The following is an 18,716-nucleotide window of genomic DNA, read 5'->3' on the forward strand; positions in this document are numbered from 1 at the left end:
ACACCTGGTCACCCTACTTCCTCAGTAGTTAAAGAACAATTTTCCACCATTCAGAGCCATAATCTTTCCCTCTATGCTGAGTTTTATGGCTCTGAAATCACGGTGCTATAACTCCATAACTCCCTCTCACACCCTCTCCTTCCCGCCCAGTCTGACTTGCTGGAATTTCATTTCCTTTCCATTCCAGGGGACAAAGGTTTAGAACAGACCACAGACTTTAATGGCATCCACCCCATAACTGTCTGCAACAGTTGATAAGCCCGTGGCAGACAATATGATGCCATCATAGATCATATTCTCAATGAATATCCCTGTGGGTAAAGGCACAGTATGCAAAACACAGTGCATTATTATAACGGGTTCTCTGCTGAGTTTAGATGCTAACTATTGGACTCTGAACTTAGAAAGGTCTCAGCAGAAGCTATTCTCAGAAAGGGGCATCAGATACGCCCACCATTACTGAGACTGGGTGGGTTCTTTTCTTTTCGGGGTCTATAGTACTGATGAATGATCTTGGATTGACAGGCCTGGCACCTGAAATCTTCTATAGCAAGGGAAGTGGCAGCGCGAACTTCTTCCAAAGTAACTTTCTGATGTGGTTCAGCTTTGACTTGGAGGTACCGTCTCTGGACACTGCCTGACTCAGGGGTGGATGAAAATAGCGTCCATGGGAGCTTGAGACAACAATGCAAAACTGTCTGTCTTCTGGAAGTAGACGATCAAGGAGCTCATCTAGCAGGGTTAGGGAGAAAGTGAATTGAGAGGAAGATGCTGTCCAGGATTGGGAACAGGGAGGAAGCGAGGGAAAGAAGATTTAGTTGTCCAGAGGACAGCATCTGTAGTGGCATCTGTGCCACTGTTGAACTGCCGGGGTGAGTACGAGCCTCCACCTACTGCACCTCACTGTGGACACAAAGAGAGTGATCAGAGGTGCGAGCGCTCAGATTTGAACCCTGGCTCGAAACTCAGATTTCTGAAAGCTTGGCCCATAGCATCCACTTCAGAGACATGGCACCATTTCCCTGGGGAGGGAAGCAACAAAGACGGCTGGCGGTAACAATAACAAAGGAGCTGCAAGCCAGACCATACTTGCCATTTAACCTCACTAGCCAGAGCACATAGCCAGCAATATTGATGTACCTTAAATACACAGGATCAATGGGAAAACTCCCACGGACTTCAGTGTGGCCAGGATTTTACCCCAGAGTAACCAGAATCTCCAAACACCAGGAGAGAAATACCTCGTCGGGCCCTTTCCCCATCCGCTTGGTGACCAGAGAAGCAGTCTGTTTCCCTCTGAGCTGCCTGTTAGCAAACTGGCTCAGATCGTCCCCACTGTTCTGTTTCCCTCTTAGGTGTTTCTCTTAATTTTGGCCTGTTCATTAGTTCAGGGTGTTTCTTAGTGTCCTAAATCAGAGGCGCTAGGCTCAGAAGAAATCCATTGCCCACCACTGTTTCATGTAATTAAAAATAATAAATAAACGCCTGCCCTACTTTAACAGCCACCAAGTAATAAAACTCAAATCCCCAAAGCAGCATCATTCTGTCGTCCTCTCTCCCAACAATTACAGAGCAGTGGGATGCCTGCAAGGTAAATATCAATAAAATACAGCTACAGGAAGCAACAGAAGCCAGTTTACACTGGGTTAAATTCCTGCTAGGGCAGAGAGGCAGCAGAAGTCCCACATAATGCATTTAGTTCACCATAACCAGAGAGTTATGTTTTCTTCCTTATTTTTCCATTTCTCCTTTTCTTTGTTCTTCTCTTTTGCTCCATCTCCCTGTTCCATCACCTCCCTGTCTCTGCATTTCCTTTCTTTCCACTCTCTCTCCAGCGCTTGTGTTTTCCCTTTCATGTACCTCTTGTTTTCCCTTCCTCACCTCCCCCCCCCCACACTTTTTTTTTCATGGGAAAAAACACTATTCTCTCCTAGTTCCCCTGTCTAAAAAAAAATCCCACTACATCTCCTTCCCTTGTTATCTGCAGGTGTTACCAACACCAAGCAGTCAAAAATCACGAGTCAAACCCCATAACATGACTAGCATAAAAATCATGAGATTTTATAAAAACCCAACACATTTTGGGGTTCTTTTTATTAGCCTTCTGGTTTTTGAGTCTTCCCTTGGTCACATTTAAAAGTGTTTTCTTTGCAACCAGAAACCTACTATATTTTCAAACAAAAGCTGAGTTTCTCCCATATTCACATGACTCCAGGCGCAGGGGCTTAAGAAAACCATCAGTAGTAATGAGATTCATGATAGAATCTGGAGAGCTGGCAATGCTGTCTCATTCCAATTCACCCCACACTCCTTCACGTGCCTTAGGCCCTGCCCCCATGTCTCCTCCCATTGTCCCATTCTCTAGCCTCCTTGTCTTTCTACAGCTCCATGCTCCCTCCTTATTTGCTCTCCTTGCATTTTTCCTTCCTTCCCCCGGCTTCTCCGTTCTGCCCTCTCATTCCCCAGTCTCTCCTGGTTCCCCATGTGTCAGGGTCCCCGGCACTGTTTGCCCAGCCCCCTCACTCTCTTCTCTTTCCCCACTGTATCGCCTTCTCTCCCTCTCCCCATCATTATTTCTTTCACCCTCTCCCCAAGGTCTTCCCTACCAAATTTCTGCTGGTACTCCCCTCCCTTGTCCCCCTACACCTGCTTCCCCACCCTTCAAGGTCCCTCTGCCCCCACAGTCTCCCACTCTGAAGTCCTCCCTGCCCCTCCATTTCCCCCACATCTCCTCTCTCCAAAATCCCCCCAACAAAGCCCCCTCCACTGTTTAAGGCCTTCCTGTCCGTCCCCCCACCCCGTCTCTCATTCTGATCTGGAGGGAAGAAGAGGAGGAGGACCTGTGGGCTGGGTGACTAGCTGGCAGCTGGGTTTCCCCTGGCTATGTCCATCTCATCCATGTTTAGCTGCCAGGGGATGAGGGTTTGGCAGGGGGTCAGAGGTGGCCATTAGAGGCAGGGTGCTGCATTGCAGCTGCCTCCTTCCTGCCTGCACCTCTTTGGCTTGACAGAGCTGAGCCTGGGATATTCAGAGTGGCTGAATGGAGCCTGACACCCAAATGCCATTAAAGTCAGTGAAAGCTGGGCTGCTCCTAACTCCCTTGGACCATTCTGTCTATGTTTTTTAAAACTGACCCGCCCACCTGAAGAAGCGCTCTAGAGCCCTCTCCCTCCTCCTGCAGCCGTGGCTTTCAGCTGCTGCCAGCACAGTCCATGTGCAAACTGCTGCTCTAGCAGTGAAAGGCTCTGTACCTCACTCGGGCCACCCAGTGCTTTCGGACCTGAGGGCTCTGGGAGTGGAACACCTCGGTGGACTGTGCTAGAGAGCGGAAATGCCCCCCCCCCCAACCTCAATGTCTCCATGCCATTATCAGGAATGATTATCCTGCCCCCCCCCCAACCCTCTTTAATGCAGGCCCCACAGCACTTGATGCGTCTCTGGCTGCTGGCAGACACTGTCACAAAGACTGCACCAGGTGCCTGATCTGGGCAAAGAGGAAAGCCCTGGGATAACCACTTGGCAGAACAATAGCTTGTTTCCCTTTCATCTCCAGATGGGGCTTTTCAAGGTGTGGAAGCAGGGCCTAAAAGCGGCTGCTGAAAAGAACACGGAGATTTGCTGAAAGCAATTATGTGACTTGAAAGCAAGTTGCTGGGGGAGGCCGGGGAGGGAAGATTCATTAACATGAGAGCTGGTATCAAAAGCGAGCGAAGTTTTATGGATCCAGCAGTGCGGGATGGAAACCTTTGAATTTGCCAGTTGTTTTCTTTTGACTCACGCTGTGTCAAAACTGAATAGATCATTTATTCCCTCCTTCTGGGGGCCTGGTGAAGACTCCCATAAAGCTGTTGCTTCCCCCTTGTATCGTCTGGCGAAACCTAGGCTATGCCAGCAAGCATCCTTGGCCCATCATCCCTTGTGCCGCTGTAGCCTACCGTGGAAGTTGGGCTGCTTCTGGTACAAGCCTGGGGTTCAAAGTAGCCCAGCTCCATGGTGGACTGCAGCAGGAAGAACTGAATGGGTAGTTGGCAGCATTAGGGCCTGGCACTGAGATTTATGGTGCAGCCCAGGAGTGGGAGCTCAGACAGTCCAGCCAGAGGAGCATGACATATCAGCCCTGGTTGGGATCCCCTGCTGAAAAGCCATCCCCCCTGCTGTCTCACTCTGGGGAGGTGATGTACTGAAGACGTACCTGTACAAGGCGGAGGTTGCTCTCTTCAGCCCTTTGGGTCTGTTGGGTTTAGGTTCTCCAGCCATGTTGATATCTGCAATGAATCAACCCCCTGAATTAACGTCAGCATATAAAACTCATCTCATACAGCGCTGGCTCTCTGAGTACATGCAGCCATCTTGTTGACACAGATGCAATCCCCACATCATATGGTTCAATTACCTGCCCACACAGACTCCTAGCAGGGAGCTGTGTATTGTGCTAACCAAACAGTTTTGCTAAGCTTCTGCTGCCTCTGCTAGCACTTTGGGGCTCCTGCTGGGCCTTGTCCACATGTCCAAAGCAGCTGCTCTCTCTACAAGCCTCTTTTCCCTCACCTACAGCAGCTGGCAAACAATCAGCTTCTAATCAGAGAACCCACTGGGCGCATGCTAATCCTGGCTCCTAAAGCCCCTTGCAGCTCATGCCTTTCTAGGATTGGCTTCCAAAGAGAATTCAGTGCTCTCTTTACGAAACATGGAGAATGTGTAAGCCCTTCGCTGCTGTTGGCTGATAGATGCAATTTATTTCTCTTCTTCCACGTATAAAATTAATACTAAATATAGAACACAAAGGAAAGGTCTGAAGTCCCCTTTGAGGTCTCCTCTAGTTGGTCTGTTCTAAAAGCTGCACAGGGTGCAGAAGCATGTCTACAGTCACCCCAATTGATCTCAGAGGCAGGTTTCATTCCACTGACGGTGAGAATGAAATTTTCTGATCGGCTGAGGAAATCTCTGTCCTGAACCTCCACGCTGAACGAGCGCATTGGACGTGAGAATAGAGAGATATGGCCAATTTCATGATATCTGCGCAAAGCCTAAGCAAACTAACTCTGGGCATGGACACAAAACTGCACAGAAACAATCCATCAGAGAGGTGACATATTGCACTGTCCTACTTTCCCAGCCTGGGAGTGGGGCAATTCTCTTCTGCCTGGCAGAGCTTCCCAGGACTCTCCCAATTCTTCATGACTTGTACCCACAAGAACCAGTGCGCTGCCAACCAGTCCCCTCCTTTGAATCCAGGGAATGCAGCCAGATAGCTGGGTGATAGGTGCTTTTGATCAGTGTGCTCATGCTTGGAGGGGTGAGAGGATGGAGGGAGGGAGCACATGCAGCGTGGGCAGCACTCCCAGGAGAACGGTGCTAAGTTTGCTGGGTTTGATTCACACTGGGTTTCTACTATTATTATTATTGCTTATCTTTATTACCATCACTGCCAGGAAACCCAGTCCCGGGCCAGCACCCCATTGTGCTAGGCGCTGTACAAACACGGGTCTGTACCCCAAAGATTTTACAATTTGCTTACAAGACAAGATGGTGGAAGTGAAATTGGCTAAGAGAAACCCCTTAGTTAGCCTACCCTGTACAATTCCTCCTCTAATTCTCCTTGCCGCTTACACATTCAATCCTTGTGGACATTTATTGTGTCACCCTTTCACTGTCATTAGGCCACACTGTCAACAAAACCGCTGCACTTTTAAGTTCTCTGTGGGTACGTCTGCACCGCAAAAAAAAAAAACCCTGAGGCCACAGGTCACAGAGCCCAGGTTAACTGGCTCGGGCTCGCGGGGTGTGTACTGTGAGGCTAAAAATAGTCGTGTAGACATTCCTACTCGGGCTGGAGCCTGGGCTCTGAGACTCTCCGTGGGCCAGATTTCAGAGCCTGCGTGGGACCCTCTACACCGCTATTCTGAGCCCTGTAGCACAAGCCCCAGTCAGTTGACCCAGGCTCTGAGACTTGCTGCTGTGTTTTGTTTTGTTTTCCAGTGTAGACATACCCTGTGTGGTATGGTATTTCTTAGGTCTCCCGGAGGCTCACAAGGGTACAGCTGAGCCTAGAGATCTAGTCTGTGAATGATGCATAGCGCCAAATTTTGTGCAGTTCCACATGTGCCATTTATGCAAATGACTGAATGGGCTAATTTGGGTATTTGCAAATAATTTACCTATATTCATAAACTTCATCTTATGGTCAACACACCCTGGCTCGAGCAATGACAGGGACAGGATGGGGAGCTGCACAAAACTTGGCAGCTGTGGTACAGTAGAGGGAAGGGTGTGTGGCTGGATGGCTTGGGGGGGAGGTGCTGGATGGTGCCTGGAGGCAGCCTGGGAGGTACCTGGGTGGGTGAGGAAGGCTGCGGGGGTGGCCGAACACTGGGACACCTGCAGCGAGCGGTGGGGGAGCGGTGGGTGCTGGACATCTGGGGGATAGCTCAGTGCTGGGTGGGGGAATCTGAGGAGGAAGCTGGGGGACAGCTGGGAGGTAGCAGAATGAATGAATACTGAGGCATCTGCGGTGCCCAGTGGGGTAGCTGTAGATGCTGGGTAAGTTGGAGCTGGGTGTCAGGCTGGCTGTGGGTGCTGGATTGAGAGCCTGGGAGATAGCTGAGTGGGTGGTTGCTGGGGCGTTGTGGGTGGGGGTGAGGCGCTTCGGAGCACTGGGGTACCTGGAAGTGCTGGGTGTGTGGGTGATGGAGTAGATGGGAATGGCAGAGTAGCTGGAACTGCTGGGGTAGTCATAGGGGTGAACATACGCTGGCTGCCTTCTCAGGAGTGAGTACTGTGGTGCACGGGGCATGTTTGCCGGTGCTTTGTGATGCGGGAACCGATGCAGCTTGTTGGTGGGGCCAGTATTGGGTCCCTTACTTTGTACTGCTGTCTCCTCCCACCCCCTTTTTCCTGGTGGTGATCCAGCAGGGTGAAAAATGGAGAGGAGAGGCAGACAGCTCATATGACTGCAAGGAGCCTTCCCCCAGCAAAGCTGGAAGCATGAGGAGCCACTGATCTGTGGGAACATGATGGGATGGGCTGCCACAGGCATGAGTGTCCCTGGAGCAGCCCTGCTGATGCCAGCGAGATTTGGCAGGAAACTAAATCTTGAAACATTTGTGTCTTTAGACTAAATTTGTCAGGACCCATTGCACTTTGCATGAAATGCAGTGAGTTAAATTTCTGTTCTTATTTTTTTCCATTATTTATATAGTGCAAAAAAGTGTGCTAGGTACTGTACGGACAAATAAGGATCCACAGCCCCGTCCCTAGGAACTTACAGCCCAAATAAACAAGTAGCACAACCCACAACCCACAAGTAGCTGAATTTCAAGTTAACTTGTAATCATTTTCAGGAGCTCCAGGCAAGCTGCAGGACTCATAAACCCGGAAAAAACGGTGCCTAGGCTATACATACAAAATATGGCTGTACAAGAACATATGAGGGTCACGGACAGAGAACCAAATGCAAAATGGGGTCCTCCATACATGTATGCCCTAGATCGGCACTCTTGAGAACTTCGAGGGTGGGCATTCTGGCTGGTGGGCTCTCACTGGCCAACAGGCTTTCGATGGCATTTGTCCAACCCCTTTGTTTGGTGGCCTTCAGGGTGCTCAGTTTCGCCAGACACTCAATTTCTATGGAATCTAAGGCCTGTAATACTTCACAGCACTGGGTTTAGAGTCCAGTGCCAGGCTCATCTACTCAATCAAGCATGTGTCTGACCCTGGGCTGAGGTTACGGAGATTTGTTTCATCTTGTGGGGTGGGGTGGCTGATACGAGGGTTGGTTGGTATTGCAGCACCACTGAGCCTATGGCAGATTGATGTTTCGTCCATGTCAATGGAGACATAGTACATTATGAAATAAATTAAAATGAATGAGCTTGAATTTTCCACTGCCTTGCACCGTCACTTATCCCTGTGCAAAAGCAGGTGTGAAACACTACTGAATCAGAGTGGAAGCATTTTATACCCACTGAAACATGATCTATTAGAGAGGGGCTTGAAAGGTGCCAGGGGGATAAGCAGAATACTGTAGCAGCTCAGACAAGAATGGCAGACACCAAAGCACTGACATTCCATGCAGAATATCAGGGGTTTTCAACAGCATTTAATACAACTTCTTTGGTGTTAATTCCCTTTCTTGTCTGAACAATGGCAGCAGGAAAGACCCTGCTCTCTGGGAAGGGCTGTTTCATTCATAGAGTGCCTGCAGTGTTTCCTGCAAAGCCAGTATGGTCATTATTGAAAGTGGGCCGGGCTGTTCAGAAACCAGTGCACCTGGGTGACCCCCTAAGGATGGAGGCGCCGATCTGATCAAATGTAACAACAGATCCAAACCTTCACCTCCAACTCAAACTTGGAGCCTTTTTCGAGGCTTGAACTTCTTGTTTTAATCGGTGCTTCTGGTCTCAGCCAGAAGTAAAAATCTCAAAGTGTATTGGGCCAGATCCTGAGCGGATGTAATCAGCACAGCTCTGCTGAAGCTCTGCCGGTTTACCCCAGCTGACTATCTGGCTCAGTGAGAGTGGCTGTTGTTAAATGAACAGTGTTGCCAACTCTCATGCTTTTATCATGAGTCTGGTAATAGTGCTTTTTCTTAAGCCCTAGCACGTGTCATATGATTAGGTGAGATTCTCAGCTTTCCCTGGAAGAAAAAAGAAATGTGTAGCCCTCATGGCTGCAGAGAAAAGCCTGAAACGTGCACCTTAAAAATTCAAAACCAAGAAGGAAAATAAACAGAGCCCCAAAGTTTTTGTTGTTGTTTCTGTTTTATGATCTCATGATTTGTAAGCCAATCTCGTGATTTTGGGGGCTTGACTTGTGGTCTTTGAACACTTGGGGCTGGCAGTACTGGAAACCTGCCAAAGAATGACTGCTCTTGCTTTGACTTCCAGGCCCATTTCTACATCATATCGGCCTGAGTCTAAGTTTAGAGAACCAAAGCTGTGATTTCTTTGAGGTGCCGTTTCACTTTCGTAGGTGAATTGAGACTGTACTGAACCTCAATCCACCCCAAATTTGCCCCCACCACTAAAAAATAAAATATTATAAACCCTTTGAAGAGGCAACACTCAGACAATTCCCAGTCACTGCTCATCCCCCTGATCATGGCTCAGTGTGATGTGACATGAGAAGATCAGGGGGAAGTGGGAAGGGCCACTCATAGAAAAAGAGGGAAAGGGGCAGGGAAGGGGACAGTGGCTGGACGTGGCAACCAAGGCATGCTAAGTGGTGCTAGTGGTGGACGCAGCTCACCTCTCCTCTGCCCTCCCACACCCTGTTGTCTATGGAGGTCTAGGAATGGGCATGGACGGCACAAGGAAGTGGCTGAATTTCACTGGCAATTAGCCCTTCCCAGCTGTGTCTGTGGAGACAGCTGTGCCAGATGAGGTGTTCACCCCTGGCGAGAAAGCAGATGGTGATGGCATTGCTGCTCTCTGCCAGACGCAGAGGCTATATCCTCTGGCTGGGGCTCTACGGAGGTCTGCCAGTGGAAAGCGAAAGCAGGGCCATCTGCCAGGTGCCTTCCCTGTCTACCCCTGCTTACCTCTTGGGAAGAGGCTTTGGGGGCTATTGGAGCAGCTGCAACTTCCCCTTTTTGGAAGGCCTTTCCACGTGCAGGTGCCAGGCAGGGACTCTGGTCCACTGTCCCATGGGACTACACTTTCTTTCCACACAGCCTGCTGTGTGTGAATTTGCAGGATTCCCATGGTCCCCCGATAAGGAAGGGGCGTGAGCTGGAGTTTGTTCTGGCTCTCACATCACCCACAGACCTGTCAGCTGAGTTCTAATTGCAGCAAGCTTGTTAGTGGGGATGAGGTATGAGGGAGACAGTTTTCAGTTCCTAGGTAGAGCTTGCAGTGCTGGCCGCTATAACAATAGGCTGATCTGATTTGTGGGGAAGTCGCTGAGTGAGAATAGTAACTAGAGAATCCCGGAATGTCCCAATTTGTGAGTTGTTCCTCTGCTCTGACCTCCTTGCAGGAAACATGGCTGGGAAACTTTTGCCTATTCGTAGTAATTCTATGTAATGGTTGCTTCTGATGCATGCATGACCTCCCTTTCCCAACAAGGTCTTGTCCATGCAACTGTGAATCTGGTGACCATCGGGGTGACATCTGGAACGGGAGTAAGTGACACTGCAGCTGCATTTCACCTCTGACCTTCAATTCTGCTTCTGCTTCAAAGGGAAGACACACGAAAAGCAGTTTTCATTGCAGGCCAAAATCTGTCTGAACAAACCCAAGATGGACTTTCACAGGGTAAATAACAACACAGCCTCTTTAAAACATGTCCAGCAGTCATGTTCTTATTTCAGATTGTCATACTCAAATCAGAGCAAGGTGGGAATGGCTTTCAAATCTCTTATACTCGGTGTCTAGCACAGCTGGTACCCTCAGCACAACCCCCGCTTGCTGGAGGCTCAGAATTGCCAATTTTTGATTAAAAATGTTGTCTGCAACTCCGATTCTCAGTTTGTACCTGGTGACAAGAGCTCCTCAGCATGTGGCATTTCAGAGCAACGTGAAAAATAAGGATGCAGCTGGAGACAGTTTGTCTCAGGCAACTGGTAATGCTCTAGAGTAAAGCCTGTCAGTGTGGGAGAGACGGAACTTTCTCTGGGAATGGTCCAAGACTGTGGAAGGAACTCCCTCTAGAATTCGGGACCATCACAAACCTCACCACTTTCCTTTCCAAGGTCAGGTGCATTTCTTTGACCTTGCCTTCTGTAACATGAACACAGAGCAACAGGTATATTTATTTTTTAAAAAAGCAACTACAAAACAAGACACTCCCCTGCACACGCTTCTCCCTCTGGGGAGAAGATGAGAAAACAAACAACATGTGACAGATGTGCAGTCAAGTTGCTTGATGAACGGCTGGAAGGCGCCCAGAGGCTATGGGGATGAGCTTGGTATAGGGACTTATGGAGAACAGAATAGAAGAATAAAGACTTTTACATCTGTCTGTCACTGGCAGAAGCATTACCCTAGACCTGCTGCTGGCATCTCAATCCGTTGGTCAGAGCAGGTCAGCACGATTTGGTGATTAAAACACAAGTGGCTGCTAGTGCCTTTACTACGCTAGGGCTCCCATGGCTGCACCAGTAAAGCTACAACAGGCAGGTCTCCAGCGGAAGTTTTTAAAGAAAACATTGACACCTGCAAGAGGAAACATGCTCCAATGGGCAGGGCCTGGGACTCAGGAGAACGGGTTTCTATTCCTGGCTCTGCTGCTTCTCAAATGGCAAGAGAGGACAGCCAAGGCCAGATTAATGAGCCAGGAGGCAGCTTTGGAAGAGTCTTGGTGTAACTCTGAAATGCCACTGGCAAGCAATCGAAGCAGGGACTGATTTACAATGTGGTCCATAGCTTGTGACTGCTGCCCAGTCACATTATGCATTGTCTCTCCTCTTCCAGAGGTGTAGGAGATGACAGCACTTGCCACGGGCCATTGCTTCTGGGGTAGGTTGAAACCCGGACACTATTTTGAGGGGTCAGCAATTAGTTGTTTGTTTGGGAGATTAGCATTATCCCAGAATTCTTTCCAGTGCACTTCGGGATTGAATGAGGACTCCTTAAGAGCTTTAGCCTCATCCCAAGAAGACTTGGGGGATTTCAGCTGTGTCTTTGGAAAGTTCTGGAGGTGCTCATGAAATGGTAAATCCAGGTCAGCCATGGTTCCATTGTACTCACAGGCTGTGTGTGTGTGTGTGTGTGTGTATCTCCAGATTTTGGGTGGGAGTATATGTGCCAGAATGTGCAACCATTGGATATGTGTTCATTTAAATGTTCCAGGTTTCATACTCATTGCAGCATTGAGCTGCTTGTCCAGAAAATTGGTATGTGAGCTGCCTGCTCAGACTGGCATGCAATATTTAGCGGGCAGGTATACTAGTCAAGAGTTTCTGTTTGAAGTGTGTGTGCATTGGCACCCCATGTTGTGCTTGTGAGTTTTTGGACAAGGCTAGTCCTTGCTTTTACTTTTTCACATCTTTTCCAGATGAGCTTTCGAAGTCAGACTTCTATCCAAGGTTACACTCAAGTACTTCAGACAGGGCTCATTTCAGACCGTTGATTGAGAAAGCAGACATAAAGTGGTTCCTTGGTGGCTTTGTTGTTTCGGTGAAAGACTATTACCCAGGTTTTGGAGGCACTGGGATGGAGTTTCCAGTATTGAGGTTGGAGGAGAGAATGTTGCAGATGGTGGTAAGGTCTTTGCCTTGTGGCACAACAGCAATGCTATTGGCACAGATGAATTTATGCCAAGTTTTATCAGGTAACTCGCTAATGTAGATGTTGAATAGTGAAGGAGCCAGCACAGATTCTGGAAGTAGACTATCACAGAAGGTTCATGCTTCGCTGATATACCCATTGACCAGGAAATGGTATCTATGGCTGCTCAACATAGTGGCCAGGAGTCATATAGTGCTATGGCATTTGATAACCTTTGATGCCTTGAGCAATAGCCCATGTCTCCATACCATGTCATACGCAGAGGAGAAATCTATCAGCACGGTTCCAGTTTTTAGATTCCATCTGAAGCCAGCCTCAATGTGACCAGTAATGGTGAAAACCAAGTTGTGGAAACTTCGTCCCAGTCTGAAACCAGCCTATTGCTTTGGCAGGATGGCCTCAACCAGAGGGGTGAGAAGGCCAGTGAAACCCTATCCATTAACTGGTGAGTTGTGGTGTGGTGTGAGTGATATTGGGCAACAGCTGGTTTCCCATGTTTGTGATGTCAGTGACTATCACCTCACACCAGTATTTTGGGATCTTCTCTGTCAAATATATGGCATTGAATACATCTGCCAACTATCCTCTTCTCTTTGCTCCCAAATGCTTGATGAATTTGGGATATATCATCCTTGCCAGAAGCCTTCCGACTTTTAGTGGTGATGTGGGCCTTGATTATTTCTTCTTGAGTGTCTAGGGCTGAGAGTGAAGTACCGGGGCTTTGTCAGACATTTTGAAAGTGCTCTCTGCACCTTCTGTCTAGTCACTTTGTCAGTTTTGGTCGTTGAATTCCAGAGAAGGTGTGAGGCGACAGCATTAGCCGTCATTTTTGATGGATGGTATTTTGCTGGGTCAGCAGCTGCAAGCTCACGGAGGTGTGCCCAAGCTTTGCGACCACAATGAGTGAAGTCAAGACCCTCCACGGTCTCATTCCATCTTCTCAGGCGCACATAGTTCAATGAGTCTACTAGTGCTTTTGCTGCGTCCGGATCACTGCTCTTCTCACCCTTTTTAAAGAGTGCCTCTGTCTCTGGCTGCCAGCAAGGAATACAGACCTCACCATAGCCACGAGGAATGTGTTTCACAGCAGCTTTGATAAGAAGATGAACAAGGTGATAGTATTCTAGGGAAAACTTGATATGCTGCATCCTGTCTTCAATGGCTGCGGTACACGCAACCCAGTTTGCTTTGCAGAAATTCCAACACCGTTTCAGCATTAATTCAATCAGCAGAACTCCACAGCTGACCTGCAGAATGGTGGAGTCAGGTTGGCTCCAAGAAAAGTTTCCAAGCACTGTTTGTAAAGCTTGCAGGGGGACATCAATATTGTCCTTCATCAGAAAACAGAGGTCTGGGTTGTGTTTAGTGTTCCATGTGACTGAGTGAAAATTCCCTACTTGTTTAGGGCTGTAAAAAGGTAGACATCTACAAATGAGGCCCAGTTTGTGAGCTGCTCACCATTTCTGCTGTAGCCCCATTGCGAGTGGTGGCTATTAAAGCCACCAGGGTACACAGCTGGGAGGGGAAAAGATGGTAATGTGGGCTCCTGCCATTCAAGATTTGGAGGTTTGTAGATGTTTGTTATGGTCAGTCAGTTCTCTGATTCTCATTGCAAGCAGTAGAGTTTCCCATGGTCTTGGATTCCTCCAGGACTGCGACATCTCTAAGACCACGGATGTGGCAAGGCTGTACTTCGCGTTGTTCATAGTGGCAATGAGTTCATAGCTATACATTTAGGATCTTGCAGCTTGCTCAGACTCTGCGGCATGAGTTTCTTGCAGAGCAGCAACATCAATGTTATTCACCTAAGAACTCTTCAAAGATATTCACCCTTAGTATGTGACAGACTGTCCACATTATGTTGATCTACACATAGAGCTGATCCTGCAGTTCTTCAAGGCCACCCCAGATAAGGACTCTTAACAAATGACACAGGACAAGACAACAGCCTTCACGTGGTGCTCTGTTCCATGTTACTGGCTAACATAATGTATTTCGCTGACCTCCTGGTATGATTATCTCTGCCACTGGTCTCCTGTATTACCTTGGGTGAGTCACTTTACTTATCTGACAGAACAAGGAGTAGTGGTCTCAAGTTGCAGTGCAGTTGGTTTAGATTGGATAGTAGGAAAAACTTTTTCACTAGGAGGGTAGTGAAGCATTGGAATGCGTTACCTAGGGAGGTGGTGGAATCTCCTTCCTTTGAGGTTTTTAAGGTCAGGCTTGACAAAGCCCTGGCTGGGATGATTTAGTTGGGGATTGGTCCTGCTTTGAGCAGGGGGTTAGACTAGATGACCTCCTGAGGTCCCTTCCAATCCTGATATTCTATGATTCTATGATCTGTGTCCGTGTTTCCCATCCCACCCTTTCTCAGTTTAGTTACCAAGCAGTTCAGGACAGCTCACTCGGTATATGTAGAGTGCCTAGCACAACAGAGCCCTGATCTTAATTTGGGCCTCTAGGTGTGTCCAGAATATAAATAATAATAACAAGGTCTTTTGCTTCTATGACTTTTAAACTCTATTGCTCACCCACTGTGATAAATAAAATAAAATAAATACAGATAGATACTAAATGACACACACACGGATTGAGAACATCTATTTTTCTCCAGACAAACTCTCTGACAGATGTAGAATGAATTGCTATGCGATGCAGAAGTTATTTAACATCAGCTACAGTAGAAAAATATATTAAAGGAAGACATGTGATTGTTCATGGGCCTGTGCTTTCAGGACTCCCCTCTGACAGCTTCTGCAGCTGCAGCTCATGACATGAGTTTGTGCCTTGATTATAAGGAGTAGAAAGAGGACATCAGGACTCCTTACCTAGCGTCTGCCCGGCAAGTATTCGTCCGTTCTCCCCCAGGACAGCGGCCCGTGCATGCCTCTCATTCGAGTACTGTACGAACGCATAGCCCTTGTGAACGGAGCAGCCCACCACTCTGCCATACTTGGAGAAAATGGTCTCCACATCTGATTTCTTGACGACGGCTGTGTTGAGATTCCCAATGAAGACTCTGGAGTTGATGGACTTGGGGTCATTCTTGTTTGTGATGTTACTTGTCTGCACCTTCAATGACATCTTGAACACCTGAGTGAACAAGTCAGGAGGGTCAGGAAGGTTGGGTGACATGCTAGAGGGAATAGCATGAATGTAATAAAAATGGGGGGCAGAGAGAGAGGGATTTGGGGCTTACAACCCTTCGTCAAACTGCAAACCAATAAACAATCCCATCACTTCATTGCAGCAGTTTGTGGGGGTTGCAGGTGCCCCCAGATGCATGGCTGGAATAACAGCTGCAGAAGGAAGAGGCTACACTGCAGTTCTGCACCCCAGAATTGGGTATTTGAGGGGATTGCATGTGACAACCCCACCACCTGGGCCCATCCATGTAAACTTTGATTACTCCAGCTCCCCGTGGGTGGAGTAGATTGTCCCCATGCCATTTCTTTCACCCAGTTCTGGTCCTTCTCATTCAGACAGACCTAAAAAAGTCAATGGAAACTTCAGCCTTCTGTCTGCCGTGCATATTTTGCTGAGCTGCTGTAGAACTACGCTATTCAGCAGGATGCTTCTGTCTGCCACTTAGACTGTACTGAACATGCACAGTAGTATTGAAAGCTATTTTTAATATGCAATGCGGTGCTTGCCTTGGAACACCACTGGGCATGTAAGATTCACATTTCCCACTCTCTCTCCCGACTCCTACATTATTCACTCCCCCAGATCAATCTGAACAGCTTTGTACTGTGCATTAGAAAGCCAAACAGAGCAGGCAGCCAGACTTTCACTTTCATTTTCTTTTCAACAACACAAAGTCAACATAACCAGTGCCAGCTCAGCTCTGTGCTGGTGTCACTAAAACCAGTACCAGGGCTTGGCTCATTTTTCCTCCAGTGCCCTACAGCCTCCGCCTTCTCTGGTGCATCCTGCTCCAGGCTGGTGCAGAGATGTGGTGAAGCCAATCCCACCTCTTCTGTTGGCTGGGTGTCTGCAAGTGTTTACAGAAGCCTGAAGAAAAGGAGGACTTGTGGCACCTTAGAGACTAACCAATTTATTAGAGCATAAGCTTTCGTGAGCTACAGCTCACTTCCTCAGATGCATATCGTGGAAACTGCAGCAGGCTTTATATATACACAGAGAATATGAAACAATACCTATTCCCACCCCACTGTCCTGCTGGTAATAGCTTATCTAAAGTGATTTCCAGCACAAATCCAGGTTTTCTCACCCTCCACCCCCCCACACAAATGATTGTCATGCACATTGTGTAAAGAGTTGTCACTTTGGATGGGCTATCACCAGCAGGAGAGTGAATTTGTGTGGGGGGGTGGAGGGTGAGAAAACCTGGATTTGTGCTGGAAATCACTTTAGATAAGCTATTACCAGCAGGACAGTGGGGTGGGAATAGGTATTGTTTCATATTCTCTGTGTATATATAAAGCCTGCTGCAGTTTCCACGATATGCATCTGAGGAAGTGAGCTGTAGCTCACGAAAGCTTATGCTCTAATAAATTGGTTAGTCTCTAAGGTGCCACAAGTCCTCCTTTTCTTTTTGCAAATACAGACTAACACGGCTGCTACTCTGAAAGAAGCCTGAAGGAGACTCTGAGTGCATCTGAGAAAGCACTGAATGCCCGCAGCTCTCACTGGAGTTACGTAGATACATAGTGACCGAGTTCTGGTTGCTCAACGCTTCTCAGGATCAGGGACTAAAAATCACTCACCTAGGCCAGTGCCAGGAATATTGCAGTTTGCCCCAGAGCGAGATTGCTTTGTGTGTAAGATCCTGCAAGCGTCGTTTCCTAGACTAAAGGTTTGATACCAGTTATCAGAGCTACAAGCTATAATCTGGGAATTTTAGATAAAACGTATCTAAAGTTCACTTTCTTTCATCTATAAAGACTGTACAGGGGTATCAGGAAGTTCCTCTGGCTTCTGGTAACCCATGGGAACAGGGTCTGTGATGTTGTGAATACCCCCCTAAGATGTGTGTGTGTTCCGATTTAGTTTTTCTGCACTTTACTTTGCATGTGTGATGGTTTATTAATTATTTCAAATAAAAACACAATCATTAAAAATAATGCAAGATCTTATTGTAGGATTCTGAGTAGCAGCCGTGTTAGTCTGTATTCGCAAAAAAAAAAAAAAAGGAGCCTTAGAGACTAACAAATTTATTTGAGCATAAGCTTTCGTGAGCTATAGCCCACTTCATCGGATGTTGTTCCCTTGCATGTTGAGTCTGATTTCAAGTTACCTAAAGAAAAAGTCACAGCAGTGTTTTCACAACTATCTCAAAATGAAACTCCAAGGGCCAGTTTTTGAGTGCTCTCAAATGGATGGTCTGGGAAGAAGGTGGCTGTGACTTCCCTTTCTCATGCACCTGTGCAGGGGCCACTTATTTAGGTCCCTACACATGGATTTTTGCAGGCAAACTTTAGGCTTTCCATTCTCCTTTGGCATAATTCCTTCCTGTCATGCAATCCCTGCCCTGAGTCCTCATGTGCTGAACAAAGTGAAGTTAAGTGCTCCATTCTGGGATCCTGTAGCTGGAATAAAACACAGGCATTCCATACCACAGCTAGAATCGCTCAGCAGTGCAAATTATGAGACTGTGTGCTGAAATCCCCAAATTCTCCTAATTGACTCCGCTACCAGAGGTACCTGTAATGCCCAGGTGAGTCCTGCCAGTCACACAGAATATCCAATCCAGGTTTTGCACAGTATTTAAATGTCTCTGGAGGCACAACTAGGACTAGATGGTGTCATCTAGGCACAGGCCTGAACTGAGGGTGTGAAACCTGCTCTCCATGGCATTTCCAGCCGGCTCTGTGGCTGAGGTGAAGGGGAGGGAACAGGGGAGTGGCCCCTCCTCCTTCCCCATCCCATTTGCAGTGATGTGAGTCTGCACGCCCCCAAGCAGAGGGACTCTGCTTGTTACAAGCCCCTGTGTGATGTGTGTAACAGACAGGAGCTGCCTCCCTCCACAAGGGTCAGTCTTAATGTGACCCAGAGGAGTCAGACACCTCTTGGAGCACAATGTATTAAATGTCCACCAGTGAGTTCAGTTGCTTCTCACAGCACAGGGGCGAGTTTTTTCCCCTTCCTGAATCCTGTGAATGGAAAACTATCTGAGTCCCGATTCCTAGCCAGGTGAAATATAAGAGTCAGCTAGTAATCCGGTTGTGCATATGTTATTTGGGTAGAGCATATACCAGCATCACACCAGACATTCTCCACTGTGTGACAGTTTCTTCACTGCTTGCTCACATTCTTGTAATGAGCTCAGATACCAAAATGATGATCATGGTATAAAGACAAAATAGATAGACAGAAAGCATGGTGTATACGGGGATACATAGACAGACAGACAGCAATGTGTATATGGGGATGGATAGATAGATAGACAGACAGATAGATAGATTTATACATTTATCCATAATTTTTGCATCATAAAGAGAAAAAAAACCAGCAGATATAAGTAGC

The 18,716-nt window shown here is 47.7% G+C and overlaps 1 protein-coding gene across 5 annotated transcripts in view; it reads right to left on the minus strand.

Annotated features, from left to right (window-relative positions):
• The window catches only part of RALY (RALY heterogeneous nuclear ribonucleoprotein), a 277,011-nt gene that overhangs the window by 31,443 nt on the left and 226,852 nt on the right, over positions 1 to 18,716 (minus strand). For all 5 annotated transcript variants that reach the window (XM_084645718.1, XM_084645717.1, XM_084645720.1 and 2 more), the window contains 2 exons: positions 15,056 to 15,320; positions 4,193 to 4,265 (listed from right to left, as the gene is read on the minus strand). In XM_084645718.1, coding sequence (XP_084501844.1) covers positions 4,193 to 4,265; positions 15,056 to 15,311 — 329 coding nt within the window. In that variant the 5' untranslated portion in view covers positions 15,312 to 15,320. The remainder of the gene's footprint in view (positions 1 to 4,192; positions 4,266 to 15,055; positions 15,321 to 18,716) is intronic.

Source organism: Lepidochelys olivacea, assembly GCF_965140295.1.
Source record: "Lepidochelys olivacea isolate rLepOli2 genome assembly, chromosome: 13".
Taxonomy (NCBI): domain Eukaryota; kingdom Metazoa; phylum Chordata; order Testudines; family Cheloniidae; genus Lepidochelys; species Lepidochelys olivacea.